The following is a 25,598-nucleotide window of genomic DNA, read 5'->3' as shown; positions in this document are numbered from 1 at the left end:
GCTGGCCAGAATGAAGAAGTCCACTGAGAGTGATCCCGCAGTTGGGCCAAATGTAACAGTGCCTAATCAGAATCTGCAGCTCACTAGTGACACAGACCAAGATGAACCAGCCATCATAGAGCATCAAAGTTCTCTCAAACTGGGCAGTGATTTAACCCACTTGCCTGAGCATGACTCTCACTCATCCTCTCCAAGTGTAGAAGTGACTCCCTCGCACAGAAAAACCACTATCTACTTACCACCTGAACAGCTCACTACACCTGAAGTACAGAGAGTAGTAGTTGAGCATGTCATTAAGAACAATGAAATGCCTTCTCAAGGTCATGCAAAGCTCAGGCCCTTCTCGGGGAAAACCCCTTGCTCTACTTTCGAAGCTGATTATGATACGTGGCGCAACAATGTTGAATTCCACCTCATAGATTGTACCATATCTGACAAACATATGGTAAGGAAAATAGTTGAGAGCCTTCTTCCACCAGCTGCTAACATTGTAAAGCACCTTGGTCCTAACGCTTCTCCCCATGACTATCTCAGCCTTCTTGACTCAGCGTATGGTACTGTTGATGATGGGGATGAGCTTTTTGCCAAATTCCTGAGCACAAACCAGAACTCAGGTGAAAAGCCTTCTGCCTATTTACAGCGGTTGCAGATAACCCTGAGTAAAGTCATTAAAAGAGGTGGCATCACTACAAATGATTCAGATCGCCAACTGCTTAAACAGTTTTGTAGAGGTTGCTGGAACAACAGCTTGATCACAACCTTGCAGCTTGAGCAGAAGAAGGACAAGCCACCTTCATTTCCAGAGTTGCTCCTCATGCTACGTACTGAGGAGGACCGGCAAGCAGCAAAGTCCAGCCGAATGAAACAGCACTTAGGCATTTCTAAACCTAAGGCACATTTGAACTCCCTTGAAGTAGGAGAGTATGTCACTGATGATACAGACGTATCAGCTGTTAATGATAGGCTAGTGCCTTTTGATGCACATAAGTTAGAAAGGAAACTTGCAAAGCTACAAGCCCAAGTGGCTTCACTGAAAGCATCAGCTATTGACAGTTCAAGCCAGAACTCTGACAAGCCAAATAAGAAAACCAAACCTAAGTTCAAGATTCTTCCTAAAGAGAAATCTGACCCAAGTGAGACTAAGCCCACTAAGAAGCCACGCCCATGGTACTGCTTCAGGTGCGGCGAGGATGGTCATATTGCTCCCTCTTGCAGCAATGAACCAAACCCTGAACTAGTTGAAATGAAACGTAAGGAGTTCAACCAAAAACTACAAGTCTGGGAGGAACAGAATATGTCAGCTTTAAACTAAAATCAGTTTCTGGGGAGGGACTACCAGGAACTGAAAGTAATCATGAACGTCCCAAACCGGAACCTCAGAGCAAAGTATCTTCTCTCTCTCGTGCAGCACGACCCCAGATTAGGTTACCCAAGGGACTTGTAGGACAGAAATGTACAGCAAATGTTACCGTGTCGGGAGTCAATTGCAGTTGTCTCCTTGACACTGGGTCTCAAGTGACCACAGTGTCCGCTTCATTTTACAACACCAATCTTTCAGAACATCCCATTCAGCCTATCAGTGGCCTGGATGTTGAGGCTGCTAGTGGCCAAAATGTTCCTTACTTGGGATACATACCCATCAGCCTTAAGTTTCCAAAAAGCTTTATTGAAACTGAGCCTGAGGTTTCTAGCCTTGCTTTAGTAGTACCTGACTTACGCTCTAACTGTGACTTGCCTGTGCTGATTGGGACAAATGCACTTGATGTTCTGTACGACGAATATTGTCAAGGTAAAGATCCCAATGATTTGTCGTCGGTCTATGGCTACAGGCAGATCCTCCGTACACTCAAGGTCAGGAGAGAGATAAACCTAGCCGGAAACGATGGCTTTGTAACTCTTAAGGGCAAGGTGCAACACGTAGTACCAGCTCAAGGGAGGGTCCTCCTTGAAGGCTGTGTCAGATCCAGCAGTGCTGGTGAATGTGCCATTGTTGAACAGCCAACGACATCCACCTTACCAGGGGGAATTTTTGTGGAGTGCTGTCTTGTCACTTTGCCCAAGAAGCATCCTCATAGGTTACCTATATGGGTGAGAAATGAAACTGAGCATGACGTAACACTGCCTTCTAGATGTATCATTGCAGAGCTCCATAGTCCTGCAAAGATATATGACGAATCACCCATTTCAACCAAAAATGATGACACTGTGAAATGTTGTAATGTTACTGCACAGCCAGTTGATGAACCTGCTCACCCAGATTTGACATTTGACTTTGGCAATTCTCCCCTCCCGCAGGAGTGGAAAGAGAGGGTTACCCAGCGTCTAAGTGCCTATGCTGATGTTTTTGCCCAGCATGATTTGGATCTTGGACATGTATCTAAAGTCACACATCACATAAACTTAAAGGACGAAGCACCCTTTAAGCAAAAGTCCAGGCCAATCCACCCAAATGATTATGAAGCTGTGAGGAAGCACTTGCAAGCACTCCTTGATGCAGGAGTAATCCGTGAATCAGAGTCCCCTTATGCTTCACCGATTGTGGTGGTTAAAAAGAAGAATGGAGAGGTCCGTCTTTGTATTGATTATCGTAAGCTCAATGCGTTAACAATACGAGATGCGTACGCACTTCCAAACCTTGAAGAGGCTTTCTCAGCCCTTGCTGGATCCAAATGGTTTTCAGTAATGGATCTCAAGTCTGGTTATTACCAGATTGAGATGGAGGAATGTGATAAGCCCAAGACAGCTTTTGTGTGCCCCTTGGGATTTTACGAGTTTAACCGTATGCCCCAGGGGATCACCAACGCTCCCAGCACCTTCCAGCGCTTAATGGAACGGTGTATGGGCAGCCTCAATCTGAAAGAAGTTCTGGTGTTCATAGATGACATCATCGTGTTCTCCAGCACTTTGGAGGAACATGAAACCAGGCTTCTACGTGTCCTTCAGCAACTGAGAGAATATGGGTTGAAACTTTCTCCCAAAAAATGCTCCTTCTTCCAAAGTTCTGTGCGATACCTAGGACACATCGTGTCTACCAAAGGTGTAGAGACCGATCCTGAGAAGGTCAGAGCTCTCAAAACCTGGCCAAGACCCCAGACGCTCAGTGACCTCAAGTCTTTCCTAGGCTTTGCAGGGTACTATCGACGGTTTGTGAAGGACTATTCAAAAATTGTCAAACCCCTGAATGATCTTACCAAAGGCTACCCACCATACAGGAAGGGCAGGAAGGTGACACCCGGTCCTAGCGGATACTTGAACCCTAAAGAGCCTCTTTCCAGCCGTTGGACACCTGCTTGTCAGGAAGCTTTTGAGGTAATCATAGAGAAACTGACATCAGCTCCAGTGCTTGGATATGCTAACCCAAAATTACCATACGTCCTCCATACTGATGCGAGCACCTCTGGGTTAGGGGCAGCCTTGTATCAAGAACAGGATGGTGAAGTGAGGGTTATTGCCTACGCAAGTAGAGGACTTTCACCCAGTGAAAAGCGGTATCCAGCTCATAAACTGGAATTTCTTGCATTAAAGTGGTCCATTGTAGAGAAGTTCCAAGATTATCTCTACGGGAACACATTCACGGTTTTAACGGACAACAACCCATTGACCTATGTTTTGAAGTCAGCCAAGCTCGATGCTGCCAGCTACCGCTGGTTGGCCGCTCTCTCCACCTTCGACTTTAATATTAAGTATCGTGCTGGTAAGAGCAATCAAGATGCAGATGGCCTCTCTAGGCGGCCACATGATACTGTGGATGATGACTATGCTTCTCTTGAAGAAAAAGAGCGAATGAAACAATTTGCTTCCCATCATCTCTCTTCATCTCCCAACAGACAAGATGTGACAGCTGACACATTCAGTGTCTTGTGCCACCGTCATCTCTTAGGTGAATCTGACAATAGCCTACCTTCTATCACTTTGGTAGAGTCCCTTGCTCTACATACCGATGCGGTGCCAGACGTCTACGCAGATGATGGAACATTAGGTTGTTCTGTCATACCTACCTATAGTGAGGTAGAACTCCAACAGCATCAGAGGTCTGACCCAATTATTGGGTATGTGGTCAACATGTTAGAAAATGGAGGTGAAGCAAATTCCAATCCGAACTCTGCATCCTTAGAGCTTAAACTAATGCTCAAAGAGTGGAAACGTTTGGAACTGAAAAATGGTCTCCTCTACAGAACCCGCAAATCAGGTGAAAATGTCACCTTTCAGCTTGTCGTCCCTGAGTCTTTAAGGTCCACCATTCTCACTTGCCTTCATGACGACATGGGGCATATGGGTTTGGAAAGAACCCTCGACTTGGTTAGGTCAAGATTTTATTGGCCTAAAATGGCAACTGATGTAGAGAGAAAGATTAAGTCTTGCGGACGTTGTGTTAGAAGAAAGACTCTTCCTGAAAGAGCAGCACCTCTTGTGAGTATCCAAACAACCCGTCCCATGGAACTGGTATGCATGGACTATTTATCCTTGGAGCCTGACAGTCACAACACCAAAGACATTCTGGTCATAACTGATCATTTCACCAAATACGCTGTTGCTATGCCAACAAAAGACCAAAAGGCTACAACAGTTGCGAAGTGTCTTTGGGAGCAGTTTCTGGTGCATTATGGTTTTCCTGAGCGCCTGCTTAGTGATCAGGGCAGGGATTTTGAGTCACAACTCATTAAAGAGCTCTGTGCCCTAGCTGGTATCACGAAGGTGCGCACCAGTCCTTATCATCCACGGGGAAACCCAGTTGAACGGTTCAACCGAACTCTTCTTGGCATGTTAGGAACTCTACGAGACAAAGAGAAAACTCATTGGCGCGATTATGTGAAACCACTAACTCACGCCTATAATTGCACCAAGAACGAGACCACTGGGTTTAGCCCATACGAGTTAATGTTTGGTCGCCAGCCGAGGCTTCCCGTGGATATTGCATTCTGCCTGCCAGTTAAAGATGGCTCTCCTACATCTCACTCTCAGTATGTGAGAGCTCTGAAGGCTCGCCTTCAAGAGAGCTATCAGATCGCTGCCAAAAACTCTCAGAAGGTTGCTGAACGGAATAAACGCCGTTTTGACAAAACTGTCAGGGAGTCAACTTTGGAGAAAGGTGATCAAGTGCTAGTGCGGAACCTGCGACTTCGGAATAAACACAAACTTGCAGATAAGTGGGAGTCAACCATGTACAGAGTGGTGGAAAAGATGGTAGACCTACCTGTGTATGTTGTACAGCCTATGAATGGAGATGGTCCTATTCGAACTCTTCACAGGGATCTCTTACTCCCTTGTGGTGACTTATCTGAAGCTGAGGAAGTTGACCAGGTCAAGCCAAAGAGTTGCAGGCCAAGAACGAGGCGCAGTCAGCCTCTGTTACTGGAGGAGCAATCAGAATCTGAAGACGACTCACCTGTCTATCCTAGGCAGTCTTCTGTCATTCCTGGAAAGTTGGTTCAGGTGTTTGAAATCCCGAAGAGACGACAGCAAACAGGAAAAACAGTACCGGAGGGTAGTTGTATACCAGCTATGCCAGCAGACTGTGTAAACCCTCAGCCTCAGGATGGGCCTTGCAGAGGCAGCTCCCCTTTGCTGCCTGCAGAGCCTGTAGGGGTACCTCCTGAAGTAGCTGAAGGAGAGGAGCCAGATGTTGTGGCTGAGCAACACCCTACTGAAGACGATGTAACTTTACCAACTATGACTAATCAAAAATCAGCTGTGGCCGAAGACAGCATTGATGTACCGTCCATTGATGTAGAGGCTCCTATAGCTACGGAAACCATTGATCTGAACCCACAAACCCCTGAGGTAGCTCTGGAGCATAAGGAAACTGTTGACAGTGGAGAAAAAAATGACCATGTTCGTAAGTCAGAAAGGACACGTCGACCACCAAGGCGCTTCCATTATCCTGAGTTGGGAAATCCCTTAATTTCCTTTGCGCAGAGCCTCATAGAGAGCTTTAACCAAGCACTTTATACAATAGGTGACTATGAGAGTTCATCTGTAGACCACAGCGTGACGCATGAAGGGGCTCATGCTGGGTCAAAGGGGGAGGGTGTAACCCATGTGAAATACAGGGCTGCAAAATCCCTTTTTGTAATCTAAGGCTATAGCCTGTTATTGTCACAAGGGGGCGCTGTGATGCAGTCTTGTGTTCTGATGACCTTGCGTCTAGTGCGCAGGAAGTATTACCTCTCTCTTCCTGTGAGATCTTCCCTCTGATGGCGGTCAAGTACGTGTCGGAGCGCATGGAAAAAGTATCTTGGTATGCAATACTGCAACCCGGTTAATGAGACCAGATTGTTTTACGTATAAATGCTAATAAGGTACTCTTTTATTAGGCCCTGAACTCTGACCACAAAGGGAATAACGTCTGTCAAGTTATTTGTGTCTGAAAATCCCGGTGAGTCACGTGCTTTCGTTAGCTACCTGTTAAGTTAGATAATGTATTTCACTAGCCGATTCAGCTCAGAAACCTTTGAACAAAAACCAATCGGGAGCTATGAGAATCTGGCGTGTTGTTTCACTTCTCCTGTTGTTCTTTACAGTGTGTTATAAGTGTTGAATGCTTTGAGCTAAACGATGCCGATGCTAGATGCGATGCTAGCTGCTAATAGCTGTTAGCCACCCCACCCCGCTGAAGCCATATTCCGATCGGGGAGGTATTCAAGTAGAAGCAATAGCTCTGTTTATATTAGAATGGTTATGTCTTAATAGATATGAGCATATTTCAAGTTTAATAGTATTTGCACTGAATTAAGTTACATTTGCTTGTAAGCCTTAAGGATGAATGTCGCTTTCATTGCTATGACTGTTTACATTACAGTTTAAGCTGCTGATGTTCTTTGTTGTGATGTAATTTTGATAAAATTGTTGATACTGGTACAAACAAGTTACTGTAACTCTTGTAACTTGGTAAAGCTAAAGGGAATGCCATTTGTGATTAATACATTTGGAAAAGAAGTTAATGAGCTCATGTTAAGAACACAAAATGGGAAAAGAAATTGATTGTTCTGCACTGTTTGTGTAGATTGGTTTTTTTGAACTACTAGAAGAATTCTGGAGAACCACTGACGGCGAGAACAGCCCAAATGAGATCCTGGATGATCGTGAAATGGTGTGGCCAGCCATGCGATCGGATTGTGGGATTTGCCTGAGAAACTGATTCAAGCAACCCTGGATTACAGATAAGCCCTATGCACTACTTTTCCTACCCGGATAATAGGGTTTGCATACTGACAACTCCCCTACAGTACACCTGTTTGGGTTTTCAACGACTTTAAAGGACAATTCAGACTGGACAATTCAAACTTCACAACAGGAACACTTTAATCTGTTTCATTCATTCCAAAGAGCTCTGATACTGTTCAGTATAAATCTTCCATTTAAATGTCTTTATTTTGTTTTGTTTTACATGTATTCACCTTTAAAAATGCACTATTAGTGTGCAATTTGGGTTATTGTGTTGTATATGTGTATAAATGGTACTGAGGCAATAAAGGTCCCAGTTATTCACTTCCAAGCCAACTCCTTTTGTGAGTCTCCAAAACAAAACCTCCTCCTGAACCTAGAAAGATGTCTAGGGTCTCTATTTGAAGTGAGAGTGTACTGGTCCTGAGTAGAGGCGCTACACTTACAAGAAATGAGTCTCTGAAGTCTAGAAGCTATGGACGGCACCAAATGTTGTGTTTGCTCTCTTGCTATACTCTGTCAGGCCTTTACGGCAGCTCGCTTCAGTTGCTGCTTGTTTACGGGGATTTCTTTTATTCAGTTTTGTATTTAATAACTAAACAGCATGCTCTTTTGGATTATGATCAGGTGACTGACTTGGCCATTGAAAATGTAATAATATCCCTTTTTTTGCTTTGAGAAACTCTTGGGCTATTTTGCAAGATGCTTTGGGTCATTATATCCATTTGCACCGTGAAGCACTGATCAGTCAGTTTTGCAGCATTTGGCTGAGTAGAGAGTCCTGTACACTACATTTTCACACAGCAGTCACACAATCAGCAATCATCAATAAACACTAGTGGTTTACATCTTTCTAGATAGATGTTGTGATGGTATTTTTCTTAACCATGGAAATAATTCAGTTATTACAGACTTAAGCTGTAATCTGTGGCCTCCAGACTTTTTGGAGCTGCTGTGCCGGCCAGGATTTAAAATGTCTTCGGGTGGAGAAACAAACTCTTTAGAACTGAGTTGTATGTGAACGGAGGGCCGAGAGCATGTTGGTGAAGGAAATAAAAAGCAAGATACAGGAAATCTTGACTAACTGCATTTTATATATATATATATATATATATATATATATATCCATCCATCCATCTTCATCCATTTTATCCGGGACCGGGTCGCGGGGGCAGCAGCCTAAGCAAAGAGGCCCAGACCTCCCTCTCCCCAGCCACCTCCTCCAGCTTATCCGGGGGAACACCAAGGCGTTCCCAGGCCAGCCGAGAGATATAATCTCTCCAGCGTGTCCTGGGTCTGCCCCGGGGTCTCCTCCCGGTGGGACATGCCTGGAACACCTCACCCAGGAGGCGCCCAGGGGGCATCCTTGTCAGATACCCGAACCACCTCAGCTGGCTCCTTTCAATGTGGAGCAGCAGCTGCTCTACTCTGAGCCCCTCCTGGATGGCCGAACTTCTCACCCAGCCACCCTTCGGAGGAAGCTCATTTCTGCCGCTTGTATCCACGATCTCGTTCTTTCGGTCACTACCCACAGCTCGTGGCCATAGGTGAGGGTAGGGACGTAGATCGACCGGTACATTGAGAGCTTCGCTTTTACACTCAGCTCCCTCTTCACCACGACGGACCGGTGCAGCGTCCGCATCACTGCAGCCGCCGCACCAATCCGTCTGTCGATCTCCAGCTCCCTTCTCCCATCACTCGCAAACAAGACCCGAGATACTTGAACTCCTCCACTTGGGGCAGGAACTCATCCCCGACCCGGAGTGGGCACTCCACCCTTTTCCGGCTGAGAACCATGGCCTCAGATTTGGAGGTGCTGATCCTCATTCCCGCTGCGTTACACTCGGCTGCGAACCGTTCCAGTGCTGGAGGCCCTCACCCGATGAAGCCAACAGAACCACATCATCCGCAAAAAGCAGAGATGAGATTTTGAGGCCACCAAAGCGAAAGCCCTCCGCCACTTGGCTGCGCCTAGAAATCCTGTCCATAAAAATTATGAACACAACCGGAGACAAAGGGCAGCCCTGGCGGAGCCCATCACCCACCAGGAACGAGTCCGACTTATTGCCGGCAATGCAAACCAAGCTCTTGCAACGGTTGTATAGGGATCGAATGGCCCGTAGCAATGGGCCAGACACCCCATATTCCCGCAACACCTCCCACAGGACACCCCGAGGGACACGGTCGAATGCCTTCTCCAAGTCCACAAAACACATGTAGACTGGTTGGGCAAACTCCCATGCACCCTCAAGTATCCTGGAGAGGATAAAGAGCTGGTCCAGTGTTCCGCGACCAGGACGAAAACCGCATTGTTCCTCCTGTATCCGAGGTTCGACTAACGGACAAACTCTCCTTTCCAGCACCCTGGCATAGACTTTCCCAGGGAGGCTGAGGAGTGTGATTCCCCTGTAGTTGGAACACACCCTCCGGTCCCCCTTCTTAAAGATGGGGACCACCACCCCGGTCTGCCAGTCCAGGGGTACTGCCCCTGATTTCCACGCAACATTGTAGAGGCGTGTCTACCAGGACAGCCCTACAACGTCCAGAGTCTTCAGGAACTCAGGGCGGACCTCATCCACACCAGGGGCTCTGCCACCAAGGAGTTGTTTAACTGCCTCAGTGACCTCGCCTCCGGAAACTGGCGGGTCATTCCCCTCATCCCCAGACTCTGCTTCCTCCTCGGAAGACGTGTCAGTGGGATTAAGGAGGTCCTCGAAGTATTCCTTCCACCGCCTATATATGTATAATAAAATGATCTTCAAACTAATTTTAGAAGTTAAAAATGTCACATGTTATTCCAAAATAACTTCCACAAGAAGGAGGCCCTTCTATTCTACAGTCTACCTCACTTAATGGTGAGGTAGAGATTTCACTTTTAAAGACCATCAATTATTATCCAGAGTGTTTGAGTCATACTAATTTTTTGCCTTGGTTCAGTTTTTAGTAGCTATTAAATTTCATTTTACCTTGCTGCTTGGTTTAGGAATCAAAATAATTAGTAGTGAGGTTGAAACGTTCACCTGAGATGTTGCATGCACTTATTAAAGTAGCCAGAGGCTTCACACACCTATTCTGGGTTGTTTCCTGTTTATCACTGATGATGTCTACTAGCCACAGAAATGCAAGTAAATAAAGCTGATATCAGAGATTTAACAGCCATAACATTCAAATCGAGTGATTCTGGATACAGGGTACTCATGTTTCACAAACATTTATATTCCCTTCATTTTGCTCATACAGTGTGTAAAAATCACGGACATTTTCTTTCATAGGAAAATGTTACTGTGAAAAACAATGCCTGTGATTAATCCAGAGTAGCAGAGGCATTGTTTCTGGGCTGTGTTTTGGCTGTTTAATGTTTTGGATGGATGATTTCAGTGCTTTGAGGAGAGCAAACAAAATGAAAAAAAACTTCATCTGCAATGGTGTAGAACAGGATTTTAAGAAAACCCCACAAATCCTAAAATTATTCAGTTATTTAGACATGATTCAATAAAGGTTTTCTTATATAGTAACCTACATTTCATTTAAATGGTTCTTTAGAGCCCTTTTGTATAGAGAGATAGATATAGAACAGCAAGAAGCTTTAATACACAGTGTTGATAACAGTATGGATGATTTCCTGAAGTATTCTTTATGCCATCAATAACTGAATAATGTTGAGGAAGAATGAGCTCCGCTGCTTGTGTGGTGATGAATGGAGCTGATGTGACAGGTATCCATGATGGAGAGCAGTTTTTCAGTGACCTCTTGTCCTCACTTACTCAAACACCTCCAGAATGTGTCCAGTGATGACTCCTGGCTTGTGAATTAGTTTGTTGATCCTGCACGGCTCTCTCCCACTGATACTGCCCCCCAGCAGACAACAGTAAAATCGCCTCCACAGTCAGGTGGAAGATCTCAAGCATCTTTTTGCACACACTGAAGGACCTGAGCTTCCTCGGAAAGTAGGGTGTGTTGCTCATCCCCTTCTTGTACACATCATCACGGTTGCTCCACCAGTTCAGTATGTCATTCAAATGAACACTGATTTAACCTCCTGACCTCCTCACCTGTAGTTTTTTCCCCTCCGGGAATCAACCGCCATCTCTGAATGTCTGACATTCAGGAGCAGGTGATTTCTGCCTGACAAAATTCTTCACCGGCTCCCTGTGCTCCAACTGGTGCCCACCCCTAACACACCCAACCACTGCGATGTCATCAGTGTACCTCTGCAGGTGACATGAATCACTGATATACTCGATATCTGAGGTGTACAAAGTAAACAGGAATGGAAACAGGACTGGCCCCTGTGGTGCTTTGGTATTACTAACCACCACATCAGACATAATGCCTCCCCCAGCCACACAACTAAATAGCCTAAATACACTACCTACAAAAGCCAACCAATATAGCTCTCCTATAACCTTGTTCCTCTATATACCGTCCAGCTTAAAAAATAAAAAATAAAAAGAACAAACCCCCCTGGTGTTCCAGACACCACTCAGATAATTGAAAACTTTTTTTTGCAATTGTTTTGCTAAACTAACTCAGCAAAAGTGCCTCACAAATCTGTGGTTCATTGTTCATCCATGACCTGAACATGCTGCAAGAGCCCTCCTGGTGGACTACAGTGCACAGACACATGAAGAGCGTCTGAGAGTTTTGGAGGTCAGCTATGAGCACTCTAATAACTGACGCTGTGGGTGGAGTGAAATTGCTCACCTATGCTTCTTCATTTTCACCAGACGGCTGAGTAGCTGTGTGGAAACCAACACCATGAAGACTTTGTGTCTGTGTAGCCAGAACTCAGGCAGATGTTTACTGTAGGAGAATCAATTTCAAGCCCCTCGAAGCATGTGGCGCATGTCGAAAGCACCTATTTAAAAATAGTTCATTTTGGCACCGGTACACTGAGTAATCATTTATCTCATTTCAACTCATTTAGCCAACATGTTCTTCTTGCAAATTAATGAATAAACAGTGTAATGGTTTGTTAACGCAATATTGATGTGGTAATCCTGATAGTGATGACATGCCCAGACTAAATCTGCCTATAAATGGATGAGCTGACACACCCACATGCATTTACCCCTCTTCTCCTCCGACCATTAACATAACTGAATATGCTTGATGTTGATCATTTGTTACTTTTTAACAATGCAAAATGACATTGTTAATGTTTACGCCAACCCACTGAGTGCAGCTCAGACCAGCATTTACTACATATATTAGTAATTATAGGACAGGTGTAATTCTGTAATTCTGAGAATAGCTGAGCTGCTATCAGACAACTCTTGTCATCTTGGTTGCCAGAATAAACACACTGTTATTATTAGACAAGGGTCAAAATGCTGCACTCCCACCTGAAAGCAATTTTTCAGCAGCTCCAGTGACGCTCCCCTCATCCACCATAAACTTTGTGCTCTATGACCACAGTACTCCACTTTACCCTTAGCATGACTTGGGGTTTTTTTGCCAGTCAAGATTATCACAATGAAATAGGAGGTAATCATAGACTGTATATAAATGATGGATGCAGCCAGCCTAATATTAGCCACTAGTTTGTACAAAGCTTGGATCTAACTGAAAACCGATGAATGCATGCTTATATGGTGGAGACTCGTCAATCAGACTAAATTAAGCTAAATCACATCCTGCTTTGTTCTGTATTTTTATCTGAATAGGACTTTAATTACATATTTAACTTGTTGCATAACTACTGAGGCTGTAATGTCATCAGGAATTTTTTATAAGATCATAAATTCAGTGAGCAGTGGGGTCAGTTGGGCTTCATCTCACAACCAGATGCCCTCTGATGGCCATTACAAAGATTTAGAGCTAAGACACTTAGACACTGGCTTGACTTTTCAGACCTGACGTTATGTCTGTTTTTTATATACAGATCATAGCTGGAATAAGTGTCTCAAACAAATCGGGTCATTTAAAGGCAAAAAGCCTGTTTGTGTCTCTGAAGAAACTCAGTTATATCAGACAAAACAAATATACTCACGTTTTTAAAATGCTTTTCTCAAAGCTCTTTAGACTGAAGGCGAATTTTAACCGTGGTAAATGGACTGGTTCTTATATAGCACTTTTCTACTCAAAGCACTTTATACAACTTGCCTATACAAGTGTTTTGTATCTAACATTCACACTCCGACAGACACATCTGCAGCAACTTAATATCTTGGCATGCTGACTGCAGCCAGGGATCAAACCAACAACCTTTCAATGGGCTCCCACTCTACATGACACATCATGTAGCGTTCATGTCTTTGTGCAGTTGTTTGTGCTATACACTATCGCTAGCTCACTTCCATGGCCAATTTAAAATCACTTTGTCTTTGGACTCTGGGAGGAAGCCAGAGCACCAGAGGACATGCCAACTCTCCCCCAGCTGGGATTTGAACCATGAACCTTTTTGCTGGGATTCCAAAGAGCTGCCACCCAGGTTTATTGGTTTACTCTCATTTTTCTCATTGAGACTGGATATTTTCTCTTTTATATCCATTTTTCCATCTTTGTTCTCCCCTTTTCCTTAGAATACTGGAGATGGCCCCTTCTTCACCCCTCCTATCAAAGCCTCGTGTTTTATTGATATTGGCTGCATGTCCCATCGACCTTAATGCTCCTCATGCTAACATTTACAAAATGTTATCTTTCCTTTAATTTTTCCTTCAGATATTCTCTTTTCTTTTGACTTGATTAAAATCCACTTCAGAAAGTTTACTAACCAGTCGCTTTGAAGATAATTTAATAATGTAACCAAACAGGACCATAAAACATTTTTATTGCACCAAACAGTTCACATTTTATGCCTTAAGGTCTTTGAATGACTAAAAAGTATAAACTATTTCATACATTTGGATGACTGCCAGGTCTAAATGCATGTTGAACCTCTTAGAAAATAGGATTTGGGGGTTAAAAAAGTATTATCACAACAAATAAAACACAAAAATCGACATACATGTCTGATTTGGAGTTTTCTAATGCTAATAAGCCCTCTAATTTTAAAAACCTCATAAACTTGCAGGGTTTAACGCACTCAGTCAGTCCTATTCTTGCTCATCCTTGTGTCCATCGCTGATTTCCATCAGTGACATCCCACATAAATCCACTGCTACTGATGCGTTGCTGACTTTGATTCATTTTATTACTGTGGCAGGTGGCAGCCGTTACTATCAGCTCTTCTTGAATTGGACACATGCAGACAAACACACACGCACACACATATGCTTGTCTGATATTGGCTGTAGTCATAGCCCACACAAAGTAATCTGGTAGTGTAATTTAATGGTTGGCGGTGTGTTTTGTTGAGCTCAGTCAACACGTTGAATTTAATTTCCTTTCTGTGTCCTTCAGCTAGTGCCCCCGTCCCCCTTTTTCCCACCCTAAAGTAATGTTTCCTATTGTGTGCAGTCAGTGTTTTCACACCCATTTCCCTCCACATGTACTGTATGTATATATATATATATATATATATATATATATATATATATATATATATATAAATATATATGCGTCTCTGTGTGTTTGTCTTTGCTCCTACTGCCTTGTGTTTGTCTGTATGTCTGTTTGTCTCCCCATCTGTCCCGATGTATTGCTCTTCTTGTCTGTCTGTCACTCTCTCTCCCTCTCTATCCCTTTCTGTCAAAACCCCACAAACACTTCTCCCTCCCAAGCCTGCCTTTTTACCCGGATTTCTCCCCACTGCCGAGAAAGTGAGTGACAGTACTATATGCACAGTATGGAAACGACTGATGTGGATTTTAAGCACATACGTCACAAGTAAAGGGGAAGGGAGAGAGGGAGGGGAGAGGAGAGCAAACGATGAACAGAGACAAGGAGAAAGCAGAGAGAGAGAGAGAGAGAGTACAGAAGGATATATTGACTCAAAGCTGGTCTGCATGCTCCACAGAGTGTGAGAGACAGAGGATGTGAGAGCAGGCAAGATGGAGTGCTGGCACAGATGAAGACTGTCCCTGGGTATGTTTTTTTGAGGGTGGCTATAATTGTGAATGTGTGTACGAGTGTCTGGAAGTCTGTGTGTGTGTGAGCACATGTGCTCGCATGTGCGCGTCTCAGTATGTAGAAGGACGCGAGCGAATGAGTTTGCAAGCAACATGCTGCAAGTGAACATTTGAACGCGGGTTCCCAAGCAGCGAATTTAGGTGCTGTTACGTAAGAGCGGCGTGAGTGACTGAATGAGTGTAGTTGTTGAGGACGGGGACAGGCGGTTTGGGGTCTTTATGTGTGTTGAGGGTGTGAATAAATGTGTGTAATGAAGTATGGTCAGGAATGCGGGATGCTCTTACAGATGCAAGTTCAAAAGCGAGTTAAGGTGTTGACACAGAGGTGCGTTAAAATTCAGCCTCACATGCACGTGAATGTTTGTGCGTGGAGCTTCACCGTAGACTGGAGAGGAGCTACACCAATGCTGATGAAAACAAGGCATTGTTAGTCTGTTTTTGTTTTTCCCCCCGTTGCTGATTTTTGCTCGAGCTCTGACTCATGTAGATGGAGAAATTAAGCTCACTGTGAAAAAAGATGACATCGAACGACATTCCCGCAAAGTCTCATTAAAGCTCGAGCTCATTTCAAAGGAGGTGAAACAATCAATCAGTTATTCTGTGTGCAAATTGACAGGACAATAATCAATAACAATTTTCAAGACTGATTAAGTCATTTGTTATGCAAAAATGGCAACGATTCCGAATTTTTCCATGATTTTCTGTTTTTCGTGAACTATCTTTGAGTTGTAGACCCTTGGTCAGCCCACAGTCAAAAAAACCCAAAAAAGCCTGAAATGCTGACTTTAACTAATTTAATTACATGCAATTTTTTCATCTAATTTTCTTACAAAATTTTACATTTAATGGAATCTGGTCAAGTGAATGTTGCTTGAGTACAGTCTCAGTTTATACCAATTACATTTTCCTTATTAATTAATTATTTGCATGAATAAACCTTTGATTTTATTTATTTCAGTTGCATTTTACTCAGACTCATTGCCTCACATTTGCTGAGGGTGAAAAACTATTTTTTTAGTGCAACTGTGATAACAATTTGGCCAAAAAGCTGGTAAGAGAATATTTTCAGTCTATTTGTTTTTTCCCTAATGAATCGCCCCCTCTGTGCCAAGAGAAACAAATCTTTCAGGTCTTCATCACACTACATTTGAACATTTAGCCAGTGCAAAACTGATGTGACACAACAAATATATATCGTCCGCTGCCGTCAGCGAATGCTGACTTGTTTGCAACACCATTCGACCGATTTATCATTGCATCTTTCTCTTATCTGACAGATAAAAGAAAGATGCTCTTGAAACATGCGTTAGGTTTTTTTCTGTGCACTTTTAATTAATAGGAAAGTCATCCGCAATGAAAACTGCTTCAGCACTTTCACACGCAACTTTTCAAGTTAAGGAAACGTTTGTGCCTTCAACAAACGAATCAAGTTGAATCAGTCAAACACTAAAGAGCGAAACCCTTTTATTTGTAAAGATGTGTGTGAAACACAAACTGCTCAGATATTAAGGAGCAGATGCCACCAGCTGAATCTAAAAAGCTGTGACATCATGGACATGTGAAACATATAGGAAGGATGACGACTGGCGTGCATCCTCACATGACCTGCTGTTGTGATGTGGCTGTCGACAGTGACTTCGTCATGCTCGTTCATGAAGTGCATCTGTATATTTTTGCACACACTAAGCCAGTTTTTTCTTTAATGGAGTTATTTTTATATTTAGCATTTTAATCTGGGACAGCGACAGTAAACAGTCTGAAGTTGGTTTTTCTTTTTTTGTTGTTGTTGGGTTTTTTTGTTTTTCTTTTTTTACTGTGACCAATAAAATCAAACAGGATCTTGAAATATTAAAGACTCAAGAGCACCGTGGGAGTACATGAGATAGCACATCTTCAGTATTTCTTAATTACTGCCAGGAAAATAGGAAATTAGAGCATTTGGCTTAATGATGATGGAGTCTAGAAACAGTCATTATGCTTCATTTAGGTACAAATATGCTAAGGACTGAGAAAGGCTCCAAGTAGTATTATGTAAATATTGCTCCGGGGAGTTGCAGATGAGAGAGAGAAGAGGGAAAAGAAGGCGGTAAGGGATGGATTTGAGAACCGATACACAAGTGACATCTCTTGTTCATACTCTACAGCATTGCATTTGAATATTCATTCAGAGCACAGACTCGGTGCTGACACAATGTGTGAGTCATGCTTGAAGTGCCAAAGGTTCTGGCAAATTCTATTTTGGCTTTTGACAGGTCAGGATTTCATCAGTGGATTAAAACAGGAACACATTTCAGTTTTTCACAGGATGTTGCAGATGCGTGTCATGACCACCTGTGACTGGATTTTCACCTCCCTGCTCCATATGCAAATAAACACATGGAAATATAGTGTTGATTTTAACCCGTGGGAGGCAGCAACGCGCTCCCTGTGCATAGTCTGCCAGAAAATAAAAGAAGAAGACAAATAAATACTAGCTGGATCCACTTATGTGGAGGGTGTGGGTTGAGTAAGTGGTCCTTCACTCTGGTGCAGGGCACATTTCTCATGGGAAAAGTTTGTCTTCAGTGGCTTTCTGCCACGCAGAGATTGGAAGACACAGTAAACATTTAAATGAAGGTGGGTTTAAACCGCAGGCTTTATTTTTTGCTATATCTACCTATTTTGGTGCCTGTATATAACTGAAGAAGTGAAAATAATGAAAGATATATTAAAAAAAATTTTTTAAAAAGCTTTGAGAGACAAAGCATTTCTGGCAGAAAGGTAAACTTTCTCCTTACATAGTGCTAACAGAAACAGCCCAGACCAGCTCCGAATGTGGTCTGAATGATCTCAGAGATCTGAGAGTTCTTGCATCTCAGTGCAGCCTGAATGCATCTCAGGGGACTCAGACCTTTGCTTGAAGGTGCCCACTAGTGATGGGTTCACCCATCCTTCCATGTGAATACGAGACCAGTGTGCTCTTTGAAAACCGCTGACCCCCTGCAAAGTGGAGTGTGACAGAGTCAGAGGAGGCTGACGGTGTTTTCGTGTAATTATCTTTGTCTTTCTCACCTTTTTTTTTTGTCCTTCTCCGCTTCACTTCTCCATTTTTATTCCACAGTCCCGTCTGACAGTCCACATGAGTGTCTCCAAGCCCCCACCGCCACCCTCGACCTCCCACCTGGCCATCCCCCCTTCCTCCGCCTCCACCCCTTCCTCGTCCGCCTCCTCCCCCTCGGCGACGCCCCACTCTATCGCCCCGCCCCCGCCCTCGCCGGTCAAAATCTCTATGCAGGAGCACTTTGCCATTAACGTGTGCCCAGGGCCCATCCTCCCCATCCCACAGATCTCAGACTTCTTCCCGCGTTTCCACGACTACCCCTGCACGCCGCCACCTCCCAGGGAGAAGAAGATCCTGAAAGAGGAGACTTTCAATGGGGAGACGGGCGGAGGGTACAAGGATGGCGAGAGAAGAGGGGAGAATGAGGGTGACAGGGAGGAGCTGATCGACTCTGATGATGATGACAGTGAGTTTTGCGGTGGGGAAAGTTGTGTTCGAAGTTCAAAGTCGGGGGTTTTCATTCATGTGAAAATGACTAAGCACCGCAGCATAAAAAAACAACGCTGTTTTATGCAGTTTAGAGTGGAACATTATCTTGTTTTACTTGATTTGAGCTTCTGCTTTTTTCCCCCTTCCCCTTTCAGAAGCACAGCATATGCTTGCAGAGTAATTGTGGAGTGAAGCATTTTGTGTTTGTGTGTTTGTCACTCCCACTTTATGTGACACAGCGGCTCTAATGATTTATTACACCGCGCTGCAATAGCAGGGCTCTGGTTTCTGTTCTTTCCCAAACAGTAATCAAACAAGACAGATCAATTCATATTAGGCAGCATCGTATTTTGAAGAGCCCATCTGCTACAAATATGACTCAGAGCTTTTGAGTGTGTGTTAGACTGAACGTGTCTCTGCTTTTTACTGACAGTAACTGGTGTGTTTTGTGCGTGGTTGTTTTTCTTCTTTTTTATAGCCTACCTGGGAACGCTGGAGTTCAACCTGCTCTTTGATCAAGAAAACAACTGTCTGCATTGTACTATTCACAAGGCAAAGGTACGCGCAATTGTAAAATCTTCTTTATAACTAGGCTGTCTGTCTGCATGTGTGCCGTTGCGTAATCCTCCTTGAAGGCCCAGTGAAAATAATTCTCCTGTAATGCTTTTACGTTTGCAGAAGACGTCAGACTCCTGTCTCTCAACCTTTGTAGGGAAACAAATTTGCCACGTAGCCTCGGCAGCTTGTCAGTTCAAGACTAAATCATCTCACAGCACGACGTAATGCTGGATAATGTTGCTAGGTTGCTCTCGCAGACACATTTTGGTCATCGTGCAAGGACACGAGCCGTCCGTTGCATGCTGCACGCACTCCCATGATGTCAATTATACAAATCTCACTGAACAGTTCCCTTGAGGACATTACAAAGGAGGTAGAAAACACTAGCCTAGAGGGAGAAAACCGCCAGAAGAACTACTGAGATGTGACTGCTGTCAAACAGGTCCGTCGTACGTGCTGTCTTTTTCTGACCCTGACAGTTACGTGTGAATAGTTGGAGGGCACCATGACATCACCTTTGACACTATAGTACTTGTGTGTTTGTGTGTCTGTTTGTGTCCACAGGGACTGAAAGCCATGGACTCCAATGGGCTGGCTGATCCATACGTCAAGCTGCATCTTCTCCCTGGGGCTAGCAAGGTCACTGCTTCACCCTTACCTCAACAGCAATTATCGTAACATGCCGCCACGCTGGGATGTCCCAGTTACTAACTGTCGTTGAGCTTGTATGTCACGCAGTAACTGGTAGTAGAAGTAGATCACTTACTGAGGAAACCAAAAAAAAAAACCCAGATGCAGTTCTATGTGAAATCCCCCCTTGTGGATTCTTCCTTATGAAACATCATGAAGAGGTCAAAAGCCTGAAAAACAAAAATGCAACATGGGAGCAAGCTAATTTGTTGTGTGTGTGTCGCTTCAATCCAACGAGCAGGGAGCGTTTCAGTTGGTTACTGCTTAATGTGGCTCGTCCGGTGCTCCTCTTTATCGAGCGCAAACACGTTCTGGTCCACTGGACTTCTCTTGTCTTGTTTTCAGCTCAAGCAGCAGGGAAGAAAAAGCTTGCCACAACAGCAGCAACCCCATAATACAACCTGTTGTCGGCCATTTTGGCTCAAAGTTGACTCCAAATGAGGTTATGAAAGTGCTGCGGGTGGAGACGATGAAGGCGGCACAGCCCGAACAAGGCAAACGTCTGAAGTCTTAAGGTGCCATAACGACGTCTGGGGGATTTTTGTCCTCCAGCCTTCCTCTGTCTGTCTTCTGTCCCATTGTTGTAATTCTCACCTCCCCACTTCGCCAGCCCTATCTCTGTCTCTATCTCACTATCTGCCTGTGACCCTCTTTGACCTTGAAATACCAACAGTGTGCAGAGAGGGAGACAACTGAGAGGAGAGGAAGAAAGGGGGGAGTGGAGGCAGGGAGGGCAGGGGGGAGAGAGGGAAAGACAGATGAGGGGAGGACAGCAGCAGGTGGTTGTCATGGAAACAGGGAGGATTGTTACACGGCTCACGTCAACAGGCAATTGTTGATGGGGGGTATAGGCGGTGGTGGAGGGACGCAGAGACGGCGTCAATGAGTAGTATCCATGAATGACTGTTTGCTAAATACCCACCACATGGGGGTGGGGGGTATCTCTCCTCTGCCCCGGCACGTTTCCTTGCTTCCTTTCCTACTGTCTCACACCCACCGACACACACTCTTTAACCAGCAGACAGCTAAGCGCGCCTTCCCTCGCTGTCGAGTGCACAACAAGAACACATGCTCACCGTGACCTTGTACATGTGCTGACACATGCTAAGGATTTAGTCATAACCACACAGAGATGCTCCCACTTTCCCTCTCTTACACACACACATAGAGTTGTAGTTCTTAGTGCACGTCTGTGATGGTCACCGTTATCTTCATCTCTCCATTACTAACCGACATGAAAAGAATATTCATTCAGAGCTTTGGGAAGTAGGGACTGAGGAAGAGGGAGTATGAAGTATGTAAAATGATCTATGCAGACAGATGGGGGTGGTGTGGTGGACAGATGGAGTGCTACTGATAAAACATTTAAAAACAAAGCAAAACAAAAAAAGGCAGGAGTACAGAGGGAAAACGGAGGATGGGAGTGACAGAGACGGAAGTGGTGTTTTTTTTAGTTTTTTGTTTGAAGATGGAGCAGAAACCAAACCTGATCCGGGCGCAAACAAGTGATGAGTATTACAAAAATAACTGTTCTGCTGAGTTGTGCTGGCACGCACACGGCAGGCGGTGAAACACCGCTGCAAGTCGTGATGCTGCTTAAGCGTGGCTCGTCTCGCACATTGATGAATCAAACAAATGACACGAATCGAAGACACTTGTTTTCCTCGATCGACCAACTTCTGAAGAGCCGAGTGCGGTCGATAAGCCAGATGTTTCCAGCAGGACACGGAGAATAGAGGAGGAGACAGAGATGAGGCAAGAGGGGAGAAGAGGGAATTTCTGCTCAGGCAGAACAATAGGACGAGGGGACAAAAACAGACAAAGAGAAAGAAGATGGCATGGAGCATTCAGCCTCTGGCCCTGAGGCATTATAGCAAGAAGCTGACAGTGGCAGAGAGGACGAGAGTTAAGGCATCTGACTTCACACACGCCTCAGACACGAGCAGGAGGGTATTAAGAGGGAAATGTGTATTTGTAACATACATACAGTATAATTTTGCATAGCCTGCAGTGGTGAAAGAAGAGCAACAGCACAAAAATACTCCATTAAGCAAAAGACTTGCAGTCAAATTAAAATATGCAAAGTAACTGTTGTTTATTAATGTATTTTTTCAACAGAGGGAGAAAATACACAAAAACACACATCTGCACTTTACTAACCCGTCAGTTCGTTCTGCCAGTGTCTCATCATGGTCCTACTTGTTTGTAGAAATTGAAGACGTTTTATGGGATGCAATCCAAATACAGCATATATGCATATATATACAAGTATATAAGCATCCTGATTAAACCTGAGATAAAAATCAAACAAGCTTAGAACTCCCGGAAGACAAGCGAGGCAGCACGTAGATGCAAACTTTATTTATGGTTGCTGAAGCCATTAGGAGCTCGGGAGCATTTCCTCTTCTGGAAAGGTTTAATTTTTCATGATGATTGTGTTGCACGGTTTAATTGGCTGCTGTGTCGTGTTGCGTTTGAGACGCGGTGTTTGTTTTGGCGGTCTGGCTGGTGCTAATGCACTCTCTAATCATGTTGAGAAGGAAGCAGACGGACAGGTGAGGTGAAGGTAGCCGTGCGTGCTTCCACCTCTTTTTCTTTTTTTAATAGCCCAGGCAGCAGATGTCTGTGATGTCCAAAGGGACAGTGAAAAATGATGCGTCCCCACTCTTTCACTTTCTTTTTTCTTGATCTATTGTCTCTCTTATTTTTTTCTTGTATTATGTGAATCTGAGCTATTGAATTTGCTCTCCTGCCCTTTGAACATTCCTGACTCTTCTGTTTGTTCTTTAGGTCTTCGCCTTTCTGTGACTCTCTTTTCATCTGTCTCGCTTTTCCTCTGCAGGCAAACAAACTACGCACAAAAACCCTGAAAAACACACTGAATCCTGTGTGGAACGAAACGCTGGTGTATCACGGCATCACTGCAGCAGACATGACCACCAAAACGCTCAGGTAGGCACTCAGCTTTGGATTTCAGTCCTGCTGTTACACCCCCGCCCTCCCTGAGAGCCAAAATTTATTATGCGAATGATGAAAACCCAAACTTGAAACCCTCCAGTGACTTGCCAACAGCCAGTCTGCTTCCCAGTGGGCTTTTCCAGGTACTGTAATTCATTATTCCAGCCCAGTGACACCAGCCAAATGTTCCACTTGCTACTGCTGCAGTAACTGCCCAGGTGTTGGCTTTGCCAGGAGGCTCCGCCCTCCTTCCTCCCACATCGTCCTGCATGCGGAGTGATTGAGGTCAAACGTAGCCATCTTGGCCCAAAAACTCTGACGCACGCGTGCCCGTCTGTGCGCTGATTCAGAGGCAGAGTTTTTTGTGTGTTTTGTTTGTGAACATGTAATCAGTGTCAGTTTAGTCAGAGGATTCATAATAGGTTTGGATAGCATTGTTTATCCTGTGGAAATGCAGCGGAGAAGCTATGCACGCATTCGTGCATGCACACACAGGGAAGTGCATTTACTCACACGCACATGAGTCCCATCTACTCAGCACACACAGAGGCTGGCAGTCAGGTGTGTTGCTTATCCTCTTGTGTCCATGTCAAGGGCAGTCACTGGCAGGAAAGATCATGCATGGCCCTTCCTCTGCATGTAGTCAGAAAACACACATACACACACAAACACTCAAACAACAAATGTCCTTGAGCGTGTACGTTTGAGACAAAAACATTTACTCTCCCGACCCAAAAAAGCCACAAAAAACCCACGCTTGACATGCAAACAACAGCTTGAGGAGAGGCCCCTCAAACTAGAGGAAACCCACCTGACCTTTGTTCAAGGACATAGCTCACAGCCACAGACCAGCAGGGGGGCTCTGGAGTGTGACCAGTGCCAAGCAAGAGATGATGATGATGATGAGAGAGAGAGAGAGAGAGAAGTGGCTGCCAAGATCAACAAAAAGAGCAGGGGGGAAAGCGCGAATGATGTCGAGTGACAGATGAGGGTGCGTGGAAGAGGAAACTAGGGAGGCCAAGACTGACAAAGACGAGAGAAAAGAGGGACGCAGAGAATCCAAGAGGTCAACTGGCAGTGTGAGAAAGTAGCTGGAGTAGAGTGTAAGATGGATGAAATGATGAATGAAGACAAAAAAACGAGTAGAGAGCTGGGGAGGAGTTTTCTCAAAAGGGGTGGCCAAAGAAACGAAAGAACGAGGACAGTAATATATATGAGACAGTAAATGAGACACTGTCTGAAAGTAAGGAGAACGGAGGAGAAGGGGAGGCTTAAAATTGGATCAGTGTCTCTCTGGATGAGTTCAGGCACTAGCACAATACCTCAGACAATAAACAGACTTTGTTCTCATTACTCCCTAGAAAGGGGCAAGAAGTCAGAGAATGGGAAAGCAGATAGGGATCCCCAGAGAGATGTTTACTCGCTGGGGTTGTGCCCTGCTGCATCTGCTCTGCTGGGGATGCTGTAGTATTTGATCCCTGTGCTCTGTGCACTGCTGAGAGGGAGGGACTCTGCCCAGACTCGGCATTCTCGTAGACTCGCCCGAAGGCCTGGAGAGTGCAAAGTGCACTGTCAAACTGGGCCATCCTGTCACATCCAATAGGTCCTGTGTTTAAGTGATGTGTTTTTATGTAAGCGCAAGGATTACGTCCACGCAGTCCTAAACCTGCAGTAACTGAGTTTGTCTGCGGATTTGGTGTCGAGCGGGTAATGTACAGCGAGTGACTCTTTGAAAACAGCTGCGGCCAAAAGGAGGCGCCGTGAGGGTGGTGAGAGCGAACCACTCGAGTAAAGTCGCATAGCTGTGTTACAAACTGATACGTGATACAAAGTTGTGTTGTTTGGCATGTTTGTTCTGCACAAACTAGTCTTCATATTGATTCAGTAGATTGTCATAAGGCTATAGTCCCTTATATTTAAGTGTGTTAACATGGTGTAGCCCATGATTGTTATGTAACAGTCGTTGGTCCACTCCTTAAGCAGCTGTTTGCCATTGTGCTCTCATGTCTAGCAGCTATAGAGAGACCTGATTTACACTGGCTGGCCAACAAAAGTCACACACCCTAATATTTCATTGGACCGCCTTCATATTTGATGACAGCGAGCATCCACTCTGGCATCATTTCCATAAGCTTATGCAGTGTCACAACATTTATTTCCATTCAGAGCTGCTGCGTAAGGTCTTCTCCTAAAGCATATCCCTAAGATTCTCACAGGGGTTAAGGTCTGGGCTCTGTGGGGGCCAAATGTGTGAAAAAGGATGAAAACTGGCATTGTCATACTGAAATATACCCGTGCTGTGAGTGAAGAAAAAATCTGGTCACCTCAGTTTTTGGGCACACAGTGTCGCAGTATGTAGACCTCTGATCTAATGGGAAGCTCTTACTTATTTCTTTATATAAACTCAGCTGTTTTTTGTTTCCAGCTTGCAGTGACAGAGTAATTTGTTTCTGTTTTTTTATAGTGCTGAAGTAAGAGAAGGAGCTGTCTTTTTCCTCCTCATTTATCCTCACAAAAAAGTGTTTCACTGTTACGTTGAGTGAGCCGAGGCACAGTGATGTCACAGGAGCACAGTGGCTCTGAAGGAGGTTTAGCTGATAGCTGCGTTTGCTCTGAAATTGGAGGTATTGTGTTAATGACAGTGCTTCAGGTGATTTACCTGATGAGGAGCTTTCGACTCATTCATG

At 44.5% G+C, this 25,598-nt stretch overlaps 1 protein-coding gene across 4 annotated transcripts in view; it reads left to right on the top strand.

Moving 5' to 3' along the window:
• The window catches only part of doc2g (double C2-like domains, gamma), a 66,082-nt gene that overhangs the window by 13,691 nt on the left and 26,793 nt on the right, over window positions 1-25,598 (top strand). For 2 of the 4 annotated variants that reach the window (XM_082535242.1, XM_082535245.1), the window contains exons 2-5: window positions 18,277-18,682; window positions 19,184-19,263; window positions 19,828-19,902; window positions 22,796-22,905. In XM_082535242.1, coding sequence (XP_082391368.1) covers window positions 18,277-18,682; window positions 19,184-19,263; window positions 19,828-19,902; window positions 22,796-22,905 — 671 coding nt within the window. Of the gene's footprint in view, window positions 1-14,988; window positions 15,133-17,721; window positions 17,793-18,276; window positions 18,683-19,183; window positions 19,264-19,827; window positions 19,903-22,795; window positions 22,906-25,598 lie in introns of those variants that run through there. The other 2 variants (XM_082535244.1, XM_082535243.1) reach the window with 2 other exon arrangements.

The sequence above is a fragment of the Aulonocara stuartgranti genome, assembly GCF_965226115.1.
Source record: "Aulonocara stuartgranti genome assembly, chromosome: 6".
NCBI lineage: Eukaryota > Metazoa > Chordata > Actinopteri > Cichliformes > Cichlidae > Aulonocara > Aulonocara stuartgranti.
The sequence above is the reverse complement of the archived record's forward strand: the minus strand, read 5'-3'. Positions and strand labels throughout refer to the sequence as shown.